The 19,826-nt window shown below is 49.2% G+C and overlaps 1 protein-coding gene and 1 pseudogene across 6 annotated transcripts in view; both read right to left on the reverse strand.

The window, feature by feature from the left end:
* The window catches only part of KLHL22 (kelch like family member 22), a 49,837-nt gene that overhangs the window by 19,325 nt on the left and 10,686 nt on the right, over positions 1 to 19,826 (reverse strand). For 4 of the 6 annotated variants that reach the window (XM_032139687.2, XM_058431914.1, XM_058431913.1 and 1 more), the window contains 2 exons: positions 10,332 to 10,497; positions 3,928 to 4,646 (listed from right to left, as the gene is read on the reverse strand). In XM_032139687.2, coding sequence (XP_031995578.1) covers positions 3,928 to 4,646; positions 10,332 to 10,497 — 885 coding nt within the window. The remainder of the gene's footprint in view (positions 1 to 3,927; positions 4,647 to 10,331; positions 10,498 to 19,826) is intronic. The other 2 variants (XM_058431915.1, XM_032139690.2) reach the window with 1 other exon arrangement.
* On the reverse strand, positions 17,283 to 18,753 carry LOC116459302 (keratin, type I cytoskeletal 18-like; annotated as a pseudogene).

Below are 19,826 nucleotides of genomic sequence, written 5' to 3' on the forward strand. Positions count from 1 at the left end.
TGATGGTACTGGGAGGCATGGCCTTTGGGAGGTGATCAGGTCATGAGGGTGGAGCCCCATGATGGGCTTAGTGCCCGAGACTACAGCTCCTTCTCTCCACCATGTGAGAACACAGACAGAAAGGACCTTACCAGGACTAAATTGGCCAATACCATGATCTTGGACTTCCCAGTATCCAGACAGTGAGAAACAGAGGTATGTTGTTTAAGTCACTCTATCTATAGTATTTGTTATAGCAGCTGAAACTGACTAGGAGAGTCGCTTTAACTCAGATTTGTATCATCCTATTGTAAACTCAGACAGGAACCCTAGAGTTGGTACAAAAATATTCTGGAATTCTTGTTAAATTCAGTAGACTGTGGCAGGGCACGGTGGCTCACGCCTGTAATCCCAGCACTTTGGGAGGCTAAGGCGGGAGGATCACGAGGTCAGGAGATCAAGACCATCCTGGCTAACACGGTGAAACCCCGTCTCTACTAAAAATACAAAAAATTAGCCGGGCGTGGTGGCGGGCGCCTGTAGTCCCAGCTACTCGGGAGGCTGAGGCAGGAGAATGGCGTGAACCCGGGAGGCGAAGCTTGCAGTGAGCTGAGATCGCGCCACTGCACTCCAGCCTGTGAGACAGAGACTCCGTCTCATTCAGTAAACTGTTTTTCTTCTGTATTTCCATGACTTAAGCATTTTCATGACTATTAATATTTTAATGTCTATTAAATTTTTTAAATAAATTAAATGTACTGACCGGACACGGTGGCTCATGCCTGTAATCTCAGCACTTTGGGAGGCTGAGGCAGGTGGATCACCTGAAGTCAGGAGTTCAAGACCAGCTTGGTCAACATGGTGAAACTCCATCTCTACTAAAAATACAAAAAAATGGCCAGGCATGGTGGCTCACACCTGTAATCCCAGCACTCTGGGAGGCCCAGGCAGGCGGATCACCTGAGGTCAGGAGTTCAAGACCAGCCTGGCCAACATGGTGAAACCCTGTCTCTACTAAAAATACAAAATTAGCCGGGCGTGGTGGCATACACCTGTAATCTCAGCTACTCGGGAGGCTGAGGCAGGAGAATTGCTTGAACCTCAGAGGCAGAGGTTGCAGTGAGCCAAGATCACACCATTGCACTCCAGCCTGGGCAGAAAAGAGTGAGACTCCATCTCAAAAAAAAAACTAAAAAAAACTAAAAAGTTAGCTGGGTGTGGTGGTCGGCACCTGTAATCCCAGCTATTCGGGAGGCTGAGGCAGAAGAATGGCTTGAACTCGGGAGGCAGAGGTTGCAGTGAGCCGAGATCGTGCCACTGCACTCCAGCCTGGGCGACAGAGCGAGACTCTGTCTCAAAAAAAAAAAAAAAAATTAAATGTACTTTAAAATATTAGCAGCCATGAAAATGCCCAAGGAAAAATTACATTATTATTTAAAAAAATTTTTTTAGAGACAGCGTCTCACCCTGTTGCCCAGGCTACAGTACAGGAGCATGATCATAGTTCATCGAAGTCTAAAATTCCTGGGCTCAAGTGATCCTCCTGCCTCAGCCTTCCAAGTAGCCAGGACTGCAAGCACGCACCATCAGGCCCAGCTAATTTTTTTTTTTTTTTTGGTAGAGATGAGGTCTAGCTTTGTTGCCCAGGCTGATCTTGAACTCCTGGGCTCAAGAGATCTTGAACTCCTGGGCTCAAGAGATCCTGCTGCCTCAGCCTCCCAAAGTGCTGGGATTATTGACATGATCTGCACATAGCCTAAATTATTATTTTAAGTAGGGTCGGGACACATAGCAACATGTAACCAGCTACTACTAGGTATACCATGTAGTTGGTGTTCAGTAATCCACAGGGCTATGGCTATGGGAAAGGTACAAGGAATGATGCAGATAATATAGATGCAAAGAAAGAAGGAATGAAAGAGAAAAAGTGGTATCTTGGAGACAAGCACCATTTGCTCCAAGAGAGGTAAGGTTTTTAAATATGCGGTTTCTGTATCAATGCTTTAAGATATAACCTGGTAAGTAATAACTCCTCAAAAAGCAAAGCCTAATTTACTGCAAAATCTTGTTTCCTTATATTCTAAAAGCCTATAGCTTTTAGAATTCACCAGTTCTAAGGCTGATGAAATGAGAAAGCAGAGAAAGAACCAAATTTTAGAATATTCAAATTAAGGATTCATCTGGAAGTTTTGAGTCCAGTGGAAGGTTAATGATGCCTTCATTCTAGAGAGATGATACACCCCTGGGTTAACCAGTAGGGCTGCGGTCCTTCTCGCCACCTCCACTCTGTGGATACCTACTCTCTCAAGGCAGGTCTTGCCGACCCCACTTGCCATTGTGATCCTACTCTCAGACAGGAGTTTGGGACTGGTTATTGGTTACAGGGGCTAATATTAGCATTACCTAGAGTTCAGCTTTGGTCTCACACCCCTTCGCACGGGGAAATTCAGACTCCTACTGTAAGTGGAAGTAAGATCAATGGTCCATAGCAGGCGGACAGAGGACAGGGGCAGGCCAAATCCCAAGCTGTCACCCCCCCCAGGGACAGCTCTGTGGAAACATTCAGCATTCCTGCTGGGCACACAGCTGTCTCTATCTTCTGCTAAGGGCCAGAAGCCAAAACACTCTGGAGAGATTGGCTTTGCAGGTCTGTAGGTTGCTCGCAGCAGGGTGGTCTGGCCTTGGCCCCCCAACTGGGAAACCGAGCCCCCTAAAAAAGGTTTAAGGTTTGGCCAAAGGGAAGTCTAAACCTGGTGTGGCCACACCCACTGGGGGGACAACTTTTGTTTAGAGAGGAAATGAAGGTAGCTGTTTCCTTTTTTCTGAAACCTGCCCTTCCTCATATTTAACCACAATGTGTTATTGCAAACCTCTGAGTCTCATCAGCTTAACAAAGGAGATCACTTCCTGGGGCCAGGCGTAGAGAGGTGGCTGACAAATGGCCTTCTCCTCCTTGGCCAGGATCACTATGCTTGATTCCAAGTGGCATGGCCAGGCCCTACCCCAATCTGACCCCAGAAAATAGAAACATGAACATGAACTCAGTCAGCATCTAGCTCATGGCTGCTGGAAATAGTTGGCAATCTCTCTCTCTCCAGCACAGCTCCATCTTTCAGCATGAAGGGTAGGGAAATTTCTCACATGCACCAAGGTAAGGTGGAGGGGTCCCTGGAAATCTAATGGTAGCTGAGGCTTGTGGGCCTGAACCACTGTCCCTTGCTCTGCCCAGAAATGGATTTGTGAGATCACAGCCTAAGTGACTGATAGAGCCAGGCGCATCCTGCGGACCACAGCAGTCCACAAAACCCTCTCTTGGGAAAACTGCCTCTTCCCAGGGGAAACTGTGCCAAGTGCATGGCTGACTGCAGGGCAGAGCGGAAATGTAGCACGAGGCTCGGTGATGCTTTTTGGCCTTTACCACTCCCCTGGGCTGAAGACTGCATGCTGCTCAGGCACAGCAGCAGGAAGCCTGTTCCACCATTAGTGAGCAGGTAAGAGAGAAGAGCAAAGCTGACTGGCGAAGGGAAACTGAAACAACGTGCATCAAAGCTCAGAGAGAGCATGATGGAGGGCGAGGCTGCTCAGCTGGCACTGCTCCTAGGTCCTCTCCATCCCATCTGACTGCCTTTCCTGCTGTGGGCTCCTCTCTCCTCCCGTCTCCTCCTGCACAATGCACTCACAACCTAGCCTGCCCCAAAGAGGCCGAGCAAGGGTCCAGGGTAAGTGGGTTTCTGAGTAGGGGACATGCCGGAAAGAAGGGGATCCACATGTCCCCTTCCCTTATCTTACTGCTGTCCACCTTCTCTGAATTCACCCAGACTTCATTCCACAATGACAAGTCATGCTCATGTGAAAGGCTGGGGAGAACCTAACCAGCTCTCTCAGCCCAAGACTTCCACACCCTCACATCACCTGAAGACAAAGGGACCAGCTAGCACCCTGTCCTACCTCCAGCATCGGGACTCTGCTCGAAATCCTTGGACATTGTTGTCCCCTCCAATCAAGTATACGAAGTTGTTGAGCACCGCGATGCCCTGGTTGGACATGCGGGGGGCCAGGGAGGCAGTGAAGTGCTTCCACTCTCCCAGTAAGGGGTTTAGATACTTGGCCTGGTCGCTGAGGACAGTGGACGGCGTGGAGTGAATGCCCCCGAAGCCCACAACGCACTGGAAGTCCGACCGCAGCTCCGTTTGCGGGCTCTGCAGGCTGGGCTGTAGGCTCTCGTTCCGGTGGTACATGAGGGCACTGGCCACTGTGTCCCTCAAAGGGCTGGGGTCCAGCTTGTCATGCAGCCGCTGCAGGACCTCAGCTTCCATCAGCGGAAACCGCACTGTCTCAAGGAGCTTTGGGGGCTCGTGCAGCGAGATCTGGTCAGCCTGCACCTGCTCCAGGCTATAATGGTAGAGAAGGGCCCCCTCATATACCTCGGTCTCGCAGGAGACCTCCAGGCGATTGCTGCTAAGGAGGGAGTAGACCTTCTCCAATGGAAGCTGGCGGTACTTGTCAGTCCGAGAGAAGGCCACAAAGTTTTTGAGGATGTAGGTGTCCAGTTGCTCAGTCAGGCGGCTCAAGTCAAACAGCTCTGCCAGCCGGTAGACATCGAGAATGTTCTCTTCGTCCACCCAGGACATGAGGAAATCACAGCAGAAATGGATAATTTCTGGGATCTGCAGAGAGAATGACACCCATTCAAGCCTGGGCTGGCAAACAGCATCTGGGGGTGGGAGACAGAACGATGGCAGAAATATGGGCTGCTGTGGGCCAGGCAAAGTAGAAGAGAAGTCCTCCTTAATTGTCCCCGACCTTTTCTGACACATTGGAGACTGGGGCTTACTGCAGACTAGGTTTAAGTCCTGGTTCGGAAACATACCGGGTGACAGTATATACAGTATGTTTTTTTTGGTTTTGTTTTGCTTTTCTTTTAGACAAAGTTTCGCTCTTGTTGCCCAAAATGGGGTGCAGTGGCAGAATCTCGGCTCACTAACACCTCCCCCTCCCGGGTTCAAATGATTCTCCTGCCTCAGCCTCTCGTACAGAATGTTTTTAACCTCTCTAAGCCTCAGTCTCCTCATCTATAAAACGGGGATCACTAAAGTGAAAAGGAACATGATGAAAATGAGAGAGCACATAGGAGTGGACCCTTGATATATGTCAGTTCCCTCTTAGATCAAAAGTACTGGCTCGGCTGGGTGCGGTGGCTCATGCCTATAATCCCAGCACTTTGGGAGGCCAAGGTGGGTAGATCACGAGGTCAGGAGTTCGAGACCAGCCTGACCAACATGGTGAAACCCCGTTTCTACTTGAAATACAAAAATTAGCTGGGCATGGTGGTGTGCACCTGTAATCCCAGCTACTCGGGAGGCTGAGGCAGGAGAATCACTTGAACCCAGGAGGCGGAGGTTGCAGTGAGCTGAGATCACGCCATTGCACTCCAACCCGGGTGACAAAGCGAGACTCCATCTAAAAAAAAAAAAAAAAAAAAAAAGTACTGGCTCTCCAGAAAAGCAGGAAGCAGCACAAATGGTCACTGTGTCATATATCTGCGGTTTGGAAAGGACCTAAGACCACCCCCATCCCCACCCTAGGATTCTCTAGAAGAGCCTGCCTCTCCAAAAGTGCTGGGACCAAAAACAAACCGGGCTTTTTCCCCCTGCCAGAACATCCACCCTGGTTCCCTAGAAGTGCTCAGAGCCTCTCAGACACCTAACCAGTACCCACCCAGGAACCTGATTTAGAATTCTTTTTCTTTTTTCTTTTTAAAATTTGAGACAGGGTCTTGCTCTGTCACCCAGGCTGCAGTGCCATGGCAAGATCATAGGTCACCGAAGTCTCAAGCTTCTGGGCTCAAGTGATCCCTGACTCAGGGTTCTTGAGGTTCCCAGCTGGGTCAAGACCCACTTGACTCCAATAAGTGCAGGGGTTCCCAGGCGGCCACATCAACCCTTCATAGCCGTGGGGAAGGACTAGTGGTTTGAAAGGATGGCAAGAGACAGAATGGCACTGGAGGGAGGTGGGAACAAGGCCACAACCAGCAGGCTGTTAAAGGCCACCCTGTGAACAGATAACCAAATCTTGGGAGAATAGGAGACAAAGGGAAGGGCCCTAGGGAAAACTGCCTGGGAAAATAAACCAGATATTGATAAATTCTTTAGGACAGCAGGATTTTAGAGTTTCAGTGGGGCCCCCCAGTGCCCACCTCCTTTCTTTCCATGTTCAGATTGAAAATGACAGAGTACCTTGACCTCTCTGTGACCCAGCCAGCTGCAGGTTTTCCTAGCAGGCTTGAACCCAAACCAGGCCCTTGAACATTCCCAGGCACTGATAAAAGCATCAAGGTTGTTACCCAAAACACTGAAAGAAAAACTGGTTCTGGCCCTGAGACAAATTTCTTAAACCCTCATAGAAACTCCATACCCTAACCCACTCTGTGGGTGAGGCTGGGTAAAGCCTCTCTTTTCCCTTGTCTGTCTTGAGGACATGCTACACCACTCTATACAGAAGTTTCCCTAATAAACGCTCTGGCCAGATCACCCTGGTGTTTGATGCTTCTTTCTTTGGAATCCCAAACCGGCTCCATTTCAGGATGCTGTGGGGTCCCCTCTTGTGGGAACCCCCCTGCTACCAACTCCAGCCATGAGTTCAATGCAATAAATCAGTTTCTCTAAAAATGGGAATACCTGGCTTATCCAGGATCATCAATAAATTAACCATTACACATGGAATAATTCTGCTGGTATTTATTTATTTATTTATTTAATTATTTTGAGATGGGGTCTCACTCTGTTGTCCAGGCTGGAGTGCAGTGGTGCAATCTCGGCTCACTGCAAGCTCCGCTTCCCAGGTTCATGCCATTCTCCCACCTCAGCCTCCCAAGTAGCTGGGACAACAGATGCCCGCCACCACGCCCGGCTAATTTTTTGTATTTTTAGTAGAGACAGGGTTTCATCGTGTTAGCCAGGATGGTCTCGATCTCCTGACCTCGTGATCCGCCCGCCTAGGCCTCCCAAAGTGCTGGGATTACAGGTGTGAGCCACGGCGCCCGGCCAAGGTATTTAAAGTTTATCAATAAACACTTTTTTAAAATTCAAAAGACATCTAATATTGCTTGCAAGGTGACATGCTAAGGGCTGGATGAGACCTACCAAATGTCAGGCAGGTATGTGCCCTATATGAGGTATCCCCATGGTGCTTTGCGAGGCCCTGACCAGCTTCACTTTACCTTCTGTTTTCCCCTTTTGCCAGTCTTCTGCTTTGCCACTTCTTCCCAAACTACTAGGTTTTCCTAAAATTCTGGTTTGTCATGGGCCAGGGTACTGAAGACCAAGTTTTGGGCAGAATGTGAGCACAAACAGCCCTGAAGAAGCCTGGGCAGCAGCAGCTCCTTGAGAGGACCCTGCTGACTCTCTTTTCAGTCCTATTTTTAGAGCAGTGGGCCTTCTGTTCAGTGAAATCTCATAGAGGAACCAGCCTGGGCTCCGGATGTGCAAAAGCCCCATACGAGGTTCACAGAAGGGACTGCATTTGCTTGGGGTAACCTAATAGGACAGTGTTACTGGGAATCAGACTCAGGCCTCTGGGGACACCGTGAAGAGTCTGGTCCCAGGCCTAGTGCAGGGCACAACACATGGGGGAAGCCTCCAAAAGTCACTAGCTATGTGAACATACATGATCCTACAGGCCTATGGACTTGACATGGTTATGCCAAGTAAAACCTGCTACAAAACAATATTGCAAAGAAGCCTGTTTTTCTTTTTTTTTTTTTTTTGAGATAAGCTGGCATGTAGTGGTGTGATCACAGCTTACTGCAGCCTCCACCTCCTGGGCTCAAGTGATTCTCCCACCTCATCCTCCCAAGTAGCTGGAACTACAGGCGCATGCCACCATGCCCGGCTATTTTTAAAATGCTTCTGTAGAGGTCTCGCTTTGTTGCCCAGGCTGATCTCAAACTCCTGGCCTCAAGCGATCCTCTCACCTTGGCCCCCAAAAGTGCTAGGATTACAGGCATGAACCTCCAAGCCTGACCCAGAAGCCTGATATGTTAAAAAACTAAGCTAGGCTGCTGCCTCTGAGATGACCTCTGAGGCACTGGGGGAGAAGACCCAGGGCTGTCGGGAGCACTGGCCAAACCAACAGAGAGAGACTGCAGGCCTCCAAGCTGACTGGTGAGAGAGGGAAAGTGGTATTAGAAAGATGATCTGGTTTCAGTGTGTGTGATCACTGCAGGGAGAAGAAGGAAATGGCAGAAACATAGAGATGGAGGCCAGGCAAAAGGGAAGGAAATGGAATCACAGAACAGAGATGGCTACAAGCAATACTGAGAAGGATGACCTGTCCTCACATGGACACAGGGAATTAAGAAGGTGGACGGGCTCAAGGAGCCATGGAGGTTGAGCCCAGGGAACTGGCAGAATGGTCACAGAACACACAGAATAGAGGGACTGACAGGGGAGCTCTGGGAGAGTGGCAGGTGTGGAGGAGGAGATAGGACGGCTGGACCTGAGCCATGCTGAGGGAGATGTTTCAGAGGCAGCTGAATCAGGAGTTAACTGCTGCCAGGGTGGAGAATTGGATGAGGGTTCCCAAAGCAACAATGACAGGGATGTGGGGACAGAAGAGATCTCTAAACAAAAGAACGGGGGAAATTCTTTTGTTGTAAAACCCAACTCCATCTACTCACCATGCAGGTATGGTGAGACAAGTCAGTCATCTCAGATCAACCCACCCAGCATCCAGGTCCTATCCACCAATCTGAGAACAAGGCACAGGGAGGCTGCCAAGACCCTGTCACATGGGGTGGCACCTCCACATGCCCCCGAACAGGTTGGTTTTCCTATGACTTGAGTTTTTTTTTTTTTTTTTAATTGCGCCAAACCTGCTCTCATGGGAGGAAAGGTCAGAATGATGAACTTAGCATAGCATTTTGTTTCACTTTTAAGAAATGTGGGAAGAGGTGACTGTCAACTCCTATCAGGCCTCTGACTGATAGCTCAAAGGCACCTGCAGGCCCAGTCCCGTGTAACTGCACCCACACCACTGAGAATAATCATCTAAAACATAAGTCACACTGTCAAAGCCTCAGAAAACTTTTTGAATTCTGCAGGAAAACAAGTACTTAAAGTTCAATAACAGGTTGGGTACAGAGGCTCACACCTGTAATCCCAGAACTTTGGGAAGCCAAGGTGGGAGTATCACCTGAGGCCAGGAGTTTGAGACCATACTGGGCAACATAACAAGGCCCCATTCCTATAAATATATATATATATACACACACATATCAACTAGGCACAGTGGCATGCATCTTTAGTCTCAGCTACTCAGAAGGCTGAGGTGGGAGGACCACTTGAGCCTAGGAGGTGGGGGCTACAGTGAACTATGATCATGCCATTGCATTACAGCCTGGGTAACAGAGTGAGACCCTGTCTTTAAAAAAAAAAAAAATAGGCCAGGCGCAGTAGCTCACACCTGTAATCTCAACACAGGAAGGCTGAGGTGAATCACTTGAGGCCAGGGGTTCGAGACTAGCCTAAGCAACAAAGCAAGCCTCTATCTCTATAAAAATAATTTAAAAATTAGCCGGATGTAGTGGCGCATGCCTGTAGGTCCTAGCTATTTGGGAGGCTGAGGCAGAAGGATTGCTGGAGCCCAGGAGGTTGAGGCTGCAGTGAGCTGTGATTGTGCCACTGCACTCCAGCCTGGGCAAGAGAGAGAAAGCCTGTCTCCAATAAATTGAATGAGTGGATGGATGGATGGATGGATGGATGCATGCATGCATGGATGGATGGATGGATGGATGGATGGATGGATGGATGCAGGGATGGATCATCATCATGGATCATGATGGATGGATGGATGGATGCATGCATGGATGGATGGATGGATGGAGACGGATGGATGGACAAATAGATAGATAAAGTTCAGTAACAAAACACATAAGTTTTCAAGAGACTGAAGTGGCCCAGTGAGGGGACAGGCAGGAAGGGCCCTGGCAGCGATGCTGGTGGATGCTCCCCATTGCCAGACCCCAAAGCACACAGGACGTCCACATGCAGCCTCGGGTCAGCCTACCTGCTTATGTGCAGGATGTTTTCAATGACAGGGAGACTCAGTCAGTGGGGAAACAACCAGCAATAGAGAAGAGGGCAAAGGCAGAGGCCTGTGTGTCTGGAGCGGCTCTGCTTGAGCTCTAGGGACAACTCCAGAATCCTCCCCACTTCATGGCCTTTGTCACTGCTTGGTCTCCTCACATTCCTGACCCATCTTCAAGCCAATGCTGGTGCCCGACAGGCATCATGGGCATCTCAGGGAACCCCACCTGGGTGTGGGTCTGCCTTGCTAGATGAGACATGCCTCACCTGAAGCTGGCAGGCAGCCACCAGTGTCTCTTGCACATTGCTCAGGCTGAGCTCCAGCTCGGAGGTGTATATGAAATGTAGGATTTGGCACATAGCATTGTAGGACACCCCGTGGATCAGTACCTCTTCCTGTTCCATCTCCTTCAATCCCCCAGCAAACATTCCTCTGCAAAGTGAAGACACAAGAAAATGGAGTTATACCAACAAGGACTCAAGCCTATGTTGCCAAGAGTGACAGCATTCAGAGAAGAACCTGGTGCTGGTGGCGGGGCCCTGGTAGTGGGCTGACCCTCTCTGTGCTCTGAGTGAACTGTGTGCATGCATGAGCCATCCCACAAAAGGATCCTGACCAAGTCTGGGCAGCCATCCTGGAAATTGTCCTGTTTCCCCTTTCATGGGCCCAAGGAGTCCCATGTGAGCCTCTGGAGGGGAGGCCACAAGCAGCTTGCTTCTGCTGTGTTCATCAGTACAATTCCTGGATCGGAGCAGTAGCAACTCCAGAGCACATTTCAAAGCAATGAATTAATTAATGGGAAACTAATAAAAGTCATTTCATTCAATGTATATTTATGGAGTTCCTACCAAATGCCAAGTATCATTCAAAGAGCAGGAGGAGGCCAGGCATGGTGACTCACATCTGTAATCCCAGCACTTTGGGAGGCCAAGGCAGGCAAATCACTTCAGGTCAGGAGTTCAAGACCAGCCTGGCCCACATGGTGAAACTGTGTCTCTACTAAAAATACAAATATTAGCCGGGCGTGATGTTGTGCATCTGTAGTCCCAGCTACTTTGGTGGCTGTGGCACAAGAATTGATTGAACCTGGGAGAGAGAGGCTGTCATGAGCCAAGATTGCACCACTGCACTCCAGCCTGGGCAACAAAGCAAGACTGTCTCAAAAAGCAAAACAAAACAAAAAACAAAGAGCAGAAGGAGTTATAGTCAAGTAAACTGGTAAAATAGCTGGGCGCGGTGGCTCACACCTCTAATCCCAATCCTCTGGGAGGCCAAGGCAGGCAGATCCCTTGAGCCTAGGAGTTCAAGACCAGCCTAGGCAACATGGTGAAATCCTGTCTCTACAAAAATTACAAAAATTGGCTGGGCGTGGTGGCTCATGCCTGTAATCTCAGCACTTTGGGAGGGCAAGGGGGGCAGATCACCTGAGGTCAGGAATTCAAGACCAGCCTGGCCAACATGGCAAAACCCCGTCTCTACTAAAAATACAAAAATTAGCTGGGTATGGTGGTGGGCGCCTATAATCCCAGCTACTCGGTAGGCTGAGGCAGGAGAATCGCTTGAACCCAGGAGGCGGAGGCTGCAGTGAGCCGAGATCACACCACTGCGATCCAGCCTGGGTGACACAGCAAGACTCTGTCTCAAAAAATATATATATATAAATAAATGCTAAGAATGAACCCAGCAGGGCATCTGACCTGAGAGTCACTGGTTAGAAGAGGGGTAGGTGGAATGATGAGAAGGAGCAGGGACAGCCCCATCTGAGGAACTGAGACCTAAGGATAAGGCTGAGAGGGTGTAGGCAGCCGGAGAGGGAGTTCCAGGTGGTGGAGACAGGTGTACAAGTTCTGGGGCAAGGCAGAGCTTGGCATGCAAGGCAGCCAAGATGACGAGGAAGTGAGCAGAAGGTGGGATGGGCAGGCAGGCCTTGGAGCCAGGTCCCCCTACCTCTAGGGTAGGTACAGTCCACATTGAAACCTGAGCATTATAGGATGCTCTTGAGGAATTTACCCACAGAGTGATGTGAGCTGACTGGCTTTCCGACTCAGGTGCTGGAGGAGGAGCCCCTGAAGACCAATTAGGTCTGAGATTCCTGTGGGCCTAGAGGCCAAGGGTGACCCTGGCCCTGGGGAAGACATTGCAGCTAGAAAGCAGAAGCTGAGACTACCCTAGGACATGGCACAGAGAACCTACTGACAGACTGAATCTAGGAAGACCTGGGAGGACTCAAGGCCCTTTACTGGGCTGATGAGGACCCTTTACTGATGGAAGAAAATCTGGACTGCTGGGAGTCCCATGATTGCGTAATCAGTGTGAGATACCTGTGAAACCTCCAAGTGTAGACACTGATTAGGTGTTTGGAGGTAAGAGGCCGGCAACTGGGGCTGAAGTTTAAATATGACAGCAACAGGAAGATGATAAGAGAAGCTATTTTTACATTTTATTTATTTTTTTGACTAGGTAATACATATACATGGTACCAGATTTAAAATACAGTATAGGTTAGGCCGGGCGCAGTGGCTCACGCCTGTAATCCCAGCACTTTGGGAGGCCGAGGCGGGCGGATTACCTGAGGTCCAGAGTTCGACACCAGCCTGACCAACATGGAGAAACCCCATCTCTACCAAAAATACAAAATTAGCTGGTCATGGTGGCACATGCCTGTAGTCCCAGCTACTCAGGAAGCTGAGGCAGGAGAATCGCTTGAACCCAGGAGGCGGAGGTTGCAGTGAGCCAAGATCGTGCCATTGCACTCCAGCCTGGGCAATAAGAGTGAAACTCTGTCACACACACACACACACACACACACACAAAAATACAGTACAGGTTGTGGTGAAAGTCCCCTTGCCTCTGCTCCCAGACATCAGTCAGTTCCCCTCCCAGGGCTGCACTATACCCAGGGCAGTCATATTCCACATCTCACTTCGCATTTTTTTTTTTTTTTTGAGACGAAGTCTCGCTCTGTTGCCCAAGCTGGAGTGCAGTGGTGCGATCTTGGCTCAGTGCAACCTCCGCCTCCTGAGTTCAACTGATTCTCCTGCCTTGGCCTCCCAAGTAGCTGGGACTACAGGTGCCCACAACCACACCTGGCTAATTTTTTGTATTTTTAGTAGAGACAGGGTTTCACCATGTTAGCCAGGATGGTCTTGATCTCCTGACCTCACGATCTGCCCGCCTCGGCCTCCCAAAGGGCTGGGATTACAAGCGTGAGCCACTGCCCCGGCCCAGTTTTTACTTAACAATATAGCTTGGAGACTGATCCATGTCCATGTACACGGGACTGCCTCACTCTTTGCAAAGGCTGTCTCACTTTTTTTTTTTTTTTTTTTTTTTAAGATGGAGTTTCGCTCTTGTCGCCCAGGCTGGAGTGCAATGGTGCAATCTCGGCTCACTGCAACCTCCGCCTCCCGGGTTCAAGCAATTCTCCTGCCTCAGCCTCCCAGGTAGCTGGGATTACAGTCGTGTGCCACCATGCTCGGCTAATTTTTGTATTTTTAGTAGAGACAGGGTTTCACCACATTGGCCAGGCTGGTCTCAAACTCCTGACCTGAGGTGATCCACCCGCCTCAGCCTCCCACAGTGCTGGGATTACAGGCGTGAGCCACCACGCCCAGCCAGCTCTCACTTCTTTAACCCACTTCTACAGGGGTATATTTAGGTTACTTGTAATTTCCAGTTATTTCACATGATGAACAGCCTCACCCTTACAACATGCTGAGTATGCATATGCCAGGATTAAGTCCCACAAGTACAGTTGCTGGGTCGAAGGGTTTACATACACTTATACTTTGATAGTATTGTCAAGTTGCTGTTTTTGCATCATTCCTGATAGCAGGGCCTGGTACCTGTACCCTCTACCCCCAACCCAGGAAGACACCAGCTCTAACTCATCACCACAAGAGGGAAAAACCTTATCACATAAGGTACAGAAAATCTCCTCATATGTTAAAGAGCCATTTCCATTTTCTTTTCTGAACAGTTCGGATTTTTAGTCAGTTTTCTGTTAGACTGTCTTATCAATTTGAAGAAATCTGCCCTTTTTCTGATGAGGAGTTTCCCCGATCTTTTGATTTTGTATTGCTTTTTTGCCATGCAGAAATTTGTCTTTTTTTTTTTTTTTTAACTTTAGTCAAGTGCAGTAGTGGGAAGGTGAAAAATTAGAACATGGAGTTGGATCTGTGACTGTGAACAATCAACTGAGGTAACTCACACTACCTTCGGACCAGCCTATCTTCGTTTTCAATGTTGTCGGATTTATCATTTACTTGCCTCTGAGTTTTGTGTCAAACTTAGAAAGGCTTTTTCTTTCTGAGACTATTCAGAAAACATTTCCCATATTTTCCTCTAGTGTTTTTATTATTGAATCTTTCACATTTAAAACTGTTGATCCACCTGTAATTTATTTTGGTGTAAGGTATGAAGCAAGGGTCCAACTTTGTTTTTCTAGATGGCAACTCTGTCATCTTCCCTCCTTCCTCTAATTTTTTTTTTTTTAAGACGAAGTCTCACTCTGTTGCCCAAGCTGGAGTGCAGCGGCGCGATCTTGGCTCACCGCAACCTCCACCTCCCGGGTTCTGGAGATTCTCCTGCCTTCCAGCTTCCCGAGTAGCTGGGATTACAGGCATGTGCCACCACACTAGGCTAATTTTGTATTTTCAGTAGAGATGGGGTTATCGCTATGTTGGCCAGGCTGGTCTTGAACTCCTGACCTTGTGATCCACCTGCCTTGGCCTCCCAAAGTGCTGGGATTACAGGCGTGAGTCACTGCACCCGGCCCCTTGCTCTAATTTTTGAGGCTATCTTTATCACATAGGACAGGAATAGTCTCCTTTCGTTACTTTTGTTTTCAACAATTTCCTGGCCACTGCAAGCTTTTTACATTTGAATTTTAGAATCAAGTTTCTGTAATTGCCCCAAATAAACCCTCTTGGTATTTTGGGGGGTTATGTTAAACATCTGGGTTAATGTAGAGATAAATAGCATTTTTATAATGGACACAGTGGACCTTTTTAACTGTCCAGCCATCCTCTGGGTCTATTTGGAAGTCTTATAAGTCATCTTCCTACAGACCTGGCACACATTTGTTAAATTTATTCCCAGACATTTCATTCCATGCATGGCCAAGCCCTCGGGGCACTTTCCCATGCTCTTTATAGTGGTCTGGCTGGCTCTCCTGGACTTTCCAGGACTGTGCTGGTGCATGCACTTCTGTCTGATTCTTCTGCTGGCACCTCTGGGACTATATTTGCAGCAGTGGAGATGGCAACATTTCAAGCACTGCCCGCCCTGAGCAGGGTGTGGATGCTTGGATTGACACAGATTTTTTTTTTTTTTTTGAGACGGAGTCTCGCTGTCACCCAGGCGGGAGTGCAGTGGCGCGATCTCAGCTCACTGCAGGCTCCGCCCCCCGGGATTCATGCCATTCTCCTGCCTCAGCCTCCCAAGTAGCTGGGACTATAGGCACCCACCACCACGCCCAGTTAATTTTTTGTATTCTTAGTAGAGACGGAGTTTCACTGTGTTAGCCAGGATGGTCTCGATCTCCTGACCTTGTGATCCGCCCGCCTCGGCCTCCCAAAGTGCTGGGATTACAGGCGTGGGCCACCACACCCCGCCTACGCCAAACATTTCTTTAAGACGTTTGGCTGGGCCAAAGGTAGCTGAGTTATCTCAGTTGATTGTTCATAGTCAGTAACAGATCAAACTCCTTATTCTTCTCTGTTCCCCCTTCTCACTACTGCACTTGATTAGTTGAAAAAACAATAATACATAAAAATAGGCCGGGCGCGGTGGCTCATGCCTATAATCCCAGCACTTTGGGAGGCCGAGGTGGGTGGATCACCTGTGGTCAGGAGTTCGAGACCAGCCTGGCCAACATGGTGAAACCCTGTCTCTTTCAAAAAATACAAAAATTAGCCGGATGTGGTGGCATGCACCTGTAGTCACAGCTACTCAGGAAGCTGAGGTGGGAGAATCACTTGAACCTGGTAGGCGGAGGTTGCAGTGAGCAGGGATCACGCCACTGCACTCCAGCCCGGGCGACAGAGAGAGACTCCATCTCAAAAAAAAAAAAAAAAAAATTTTTTTTTCTTTTGGAAACGGAGTCTCGCTCTGTCACGCAAGCTGGACTGTAGTGGCACCATCTTGGCTTGGCTCACTGCAGCCTCGACCTCTAGGCTCAAGCAGTCCTCTCACCTCAGCCTCCCAAGTAGTGGGGACTACAGGTGTGTGCCACCATGCCCAGCTAATTTTTGTATTTTTTGTAGAGATAGGGTTTTGCCATGTTGCCTAGGCTAATCTCAAACTCCAGGACTGAAACTCAGTCTCCCAAAGTGCTAGGGTTATAGGTGTGAGCCACCCTGCCTGGCCCAAAATTTTTTTAGTTTTTGTTTGTTTTTGAGAGATAGACCCTTGCTATGGTGTCCAGGCTGCAGTGCAGTGACATGATCCCACTACTCATCAGCATGGGAGTTTTGACCTGGTCCATTTCCATCCTGGGTCGGTTCACACCTCTTTAGGTAACCCTGCTCCAGGAAGGTCACCATATTGATGCCAAATTCAGTGTGGATACCCTGTTGGCATGGCACACTGCAGCCCAGAACTCCTGGGCTCAAGCAATTCTCCGGCCTACTCTCCCAAGTAGCTGGGACTATAGGTTTAAGCCACCACGCCCTGCTCAAAAAACTTTTTAACTGTGAGAATGGATGCTGAATGTTATCACATGCCTGCTCACCATGTCTGCAGATATGCTATATAGACGTGTATGCAGATATGTTGGGTTGCCATGAATTGATGAATGCCATGATTCCCTGGCATGTAACTAGTAAGACAGATTCCCTAGCATGAAACCAATTTTTTTTTTTTTTGAGACAAGGTCTTGCTGTGTCACCCAGGCTGGAGTGCAGTGGCACACTCACAACTCATGGCTCACTGTAGCCTCGACCTCCCCAGGTTTAAGCGATTCTCCCACCTTAGCCTCCCCAGAAGCAGAGACTACAGGTGTGCCTGGCTAATTTATGTTTTGTTTTGTTTTGTTTCGTTCTTTTATTTATTTATTTTTTTTTTGAGAGAGTCTCACTCTGTCGCCCAGGCTGGTGTGCAGTGGTGCGATCTCAGCTCACTGCAACCTCCACCCCACAGGTTCAAGCGGTACTTCTGCCTCAGCCTCCCAAGTAGCTGGGATTACAGGCATGCGCCATGACACCTGGCTATTTTTTTTTTTTTTTGACCTCTGAACTTTTTATTGGCTTTCTGCTCCCCAAAGGATACCCTGCTTCTGGTGGCTTAATGTCTCAGAACTTTGGTGTCGTTGGTCTCAGACACCACTTTGCCATCCACTATCTGGCGGGTGTTGGTCTTTTGGATGGTTTGCATGGAGTTGCTGCTGTCCAGGGCATCACCAAGATTGAAGTCCTCTCCATCTTCCAGCAGGCGGCAGTAGGTGGTGATCTCAGCCTCCAGCTTGACCTTAATGTTCACTAGGGCATCATACTCCTGGGCCTGGCACTGCCCCTCTGCCCGGATTTGTGCCACCTCTGACTCTAGGTGCAGCAGGATCCCATTGAGCTGCTCCATCTACAGGGCATAGAAGGCCTCCACCTCCCTCAGGCTGTTCTACAAGCTGGGCTTCAGATTTCTCAAGGAGTCCAGGTTGATCTCCAAGGACTGGATGTACGTCTCAACTCCGTGATTGTCATCTCAGCAGTTCCAACCTCAGTGGACTGCATGGTGACCACTGTGGTGCTCTCCTCAATCTGCTGAGACCAGTACTTGTCCAGCTCCTGTCGTTTCTTCCGAGCCAGCTCGTCATATTGAGCCTGGATGTCTGCCATGATCTTGGCGAGGTCCTGAGATTTGGGGGAATCTACCTCCACAGTCAACCCAGAGCTGGCACTCTGGGCTTGTAGGCCTTTTACTTCCTCTTCATAGTTCTTCTTCATGAACAGCAGCTCCTCCTTGAGAGCCTCGATCTCTGTCTCCAGCTACAGCTGAGGGACACTGGTGTCATCAATGACCTTGAGAAGCCCATGTATGTCGCTCTCCACAGACTAGTGCATGGACAGCTCTGTCTCATACTTGACTCTAAAGTCATCAGCAGCAAGACGGGCATTGTCGATCTACAGAAAGATATGGGCGGTGTCCACAGTATTTGCAAAGATCTGAGCCCTCAGGTCCTTGATGGTCTTGAAGTAATGCCTCCAGTCTCTGACCTGGGTCCCTTCTTCTCCAAGTGCTTCTGGATTTTGCTCTCCAGCTTCCGGTTCTCAGTCTCCAGGCTCCTCCCTCTGTCCAGGTAGGAGGCCAGGCAGTCATTCGGGCTTTGTGTGGTCTCCTCGTTCTGGATGCCTCCCATTCCTGCCAGATCCCAGCCATCCCCGCGGCCAGGCCCCCAGACCCCATGCTGCCCCGGAAGCTGGTGGAGCGGGACACGAAGATCCAGGAACCAGAGCCCTCGGCGCCTGCATAGACGCTGGCCATGCTGCTGACCGGCCAGGCGCCATAGCTGGGAGCCTGGACAGAGCCCAGGGACCAGTAGTTGGTGGAGAAGGTGGAGCAAGTGGTGAAGCTCATGCTGTCTGGGGAGGGGAGCGAGAGGACAGGACTCAGGCTTTGCCGATGACCTAATTTTTGTATTTTTAGTAGAGATGGGGTTTCGCCGTGTTGGCCAGGCTGGTCTCCAACTCTGGACCTCAGGTGATCCATCCACCTCAGCCTCCCAAAGTGCTGGGATTATAGGCATGAGCCACCGTGCCCAGCTTTGTTTTTTTCTTTTTGAGGCAGAATCTCACTCTCTCATCCAGTCTGGAGTGCAGTGGCGTGATCTCAGCTCACTGCAACCTCCACCTCCCAGGCTCAAGCAATTCTCGAGCCTCACCCTCCTGAGTAGCTAGAATTACAGGTGTGCACCACTATGCCCAGCTAATTTTTGTATTTTTAGTAGAGAAGGGGTTTTGCCATGTTGGCCACACTGGTCTCGAACTCCTGGCCTCAAGTGATCTGCCGGCCTTGGGCTCTCATTGTGCTGGGATTACATGCATGAGCCACCGTGACCAGCCCTAATTTTTGTATTTTTTGTAAACATGGGGTTGCGCTACGTTGCCCAGGCTGGTCTCGAACTCCTGGGCTTAAGCAATCTGCCCACCTTGGCCTCCCAAAACGCTGGGGTTATAGGTGTGAGCCACCGTGCTCAGCCTTTTTTTTTTTTTTTTTAAGAGAAAAGAGCTTTCTCACTTTGTCATCCAAGCTAGAGTGCAGTGGTGTGATCATGGCTCACTGCAGCCTCAACCTCTCAAGCTCAAGCTATCCTCCCTCCTCAGCCTCCCAAGTAGCTGGGACTATAGGCCATGCCACCATGCCCAGCTAATCAAAAAACAAATTTTTTTCTTTTTCTGAAACTGCTCTGAAAAAATTTAAATGGCATTGGAGACTTTTCATAAAAGGCACACCTACCCTGGGAAACATCTGGGCTTTGTGTTCTGTGGGGAATACAACTTTCTCTCTCTTTTGGGGATAAAGTGCTATTAATTTTTTAAAAATAAAATCATCAATTGTATCCAAACTTTTAAAGTAACAGACATTGAGTTCAGCAAAGCAGTCTTTTATAATTCACAGATGGTATGAAAACTACGGGAGGGACGAGGTGACCCGTGGAGGTTGTATAAAAAGGACAGAGCCCTTGGGCTCTTCAGACTATAAGGGTCCAGGAGGGGAGGAGAAACCACCTCAGAAGCATACAAGGTTAAAGCATACAAGGTGGGTGT

This window comes from Hylobates moloch, unplaced genomic scaffold (assembly GCF_009828535.3).
Source record: "Hylobates moloch isolate HMO894 unplaced genomic scaffold, HMol_V3 SCAFFOLD_19, whole genome shotgun sequence".
NCBI classification, from domain to species: domain Eukaryota; kingdom Metazoa; phylum Chordata; class Mammalia; order Primates; family Hylobatidae; genus Hylobates; species Hylobates moloch.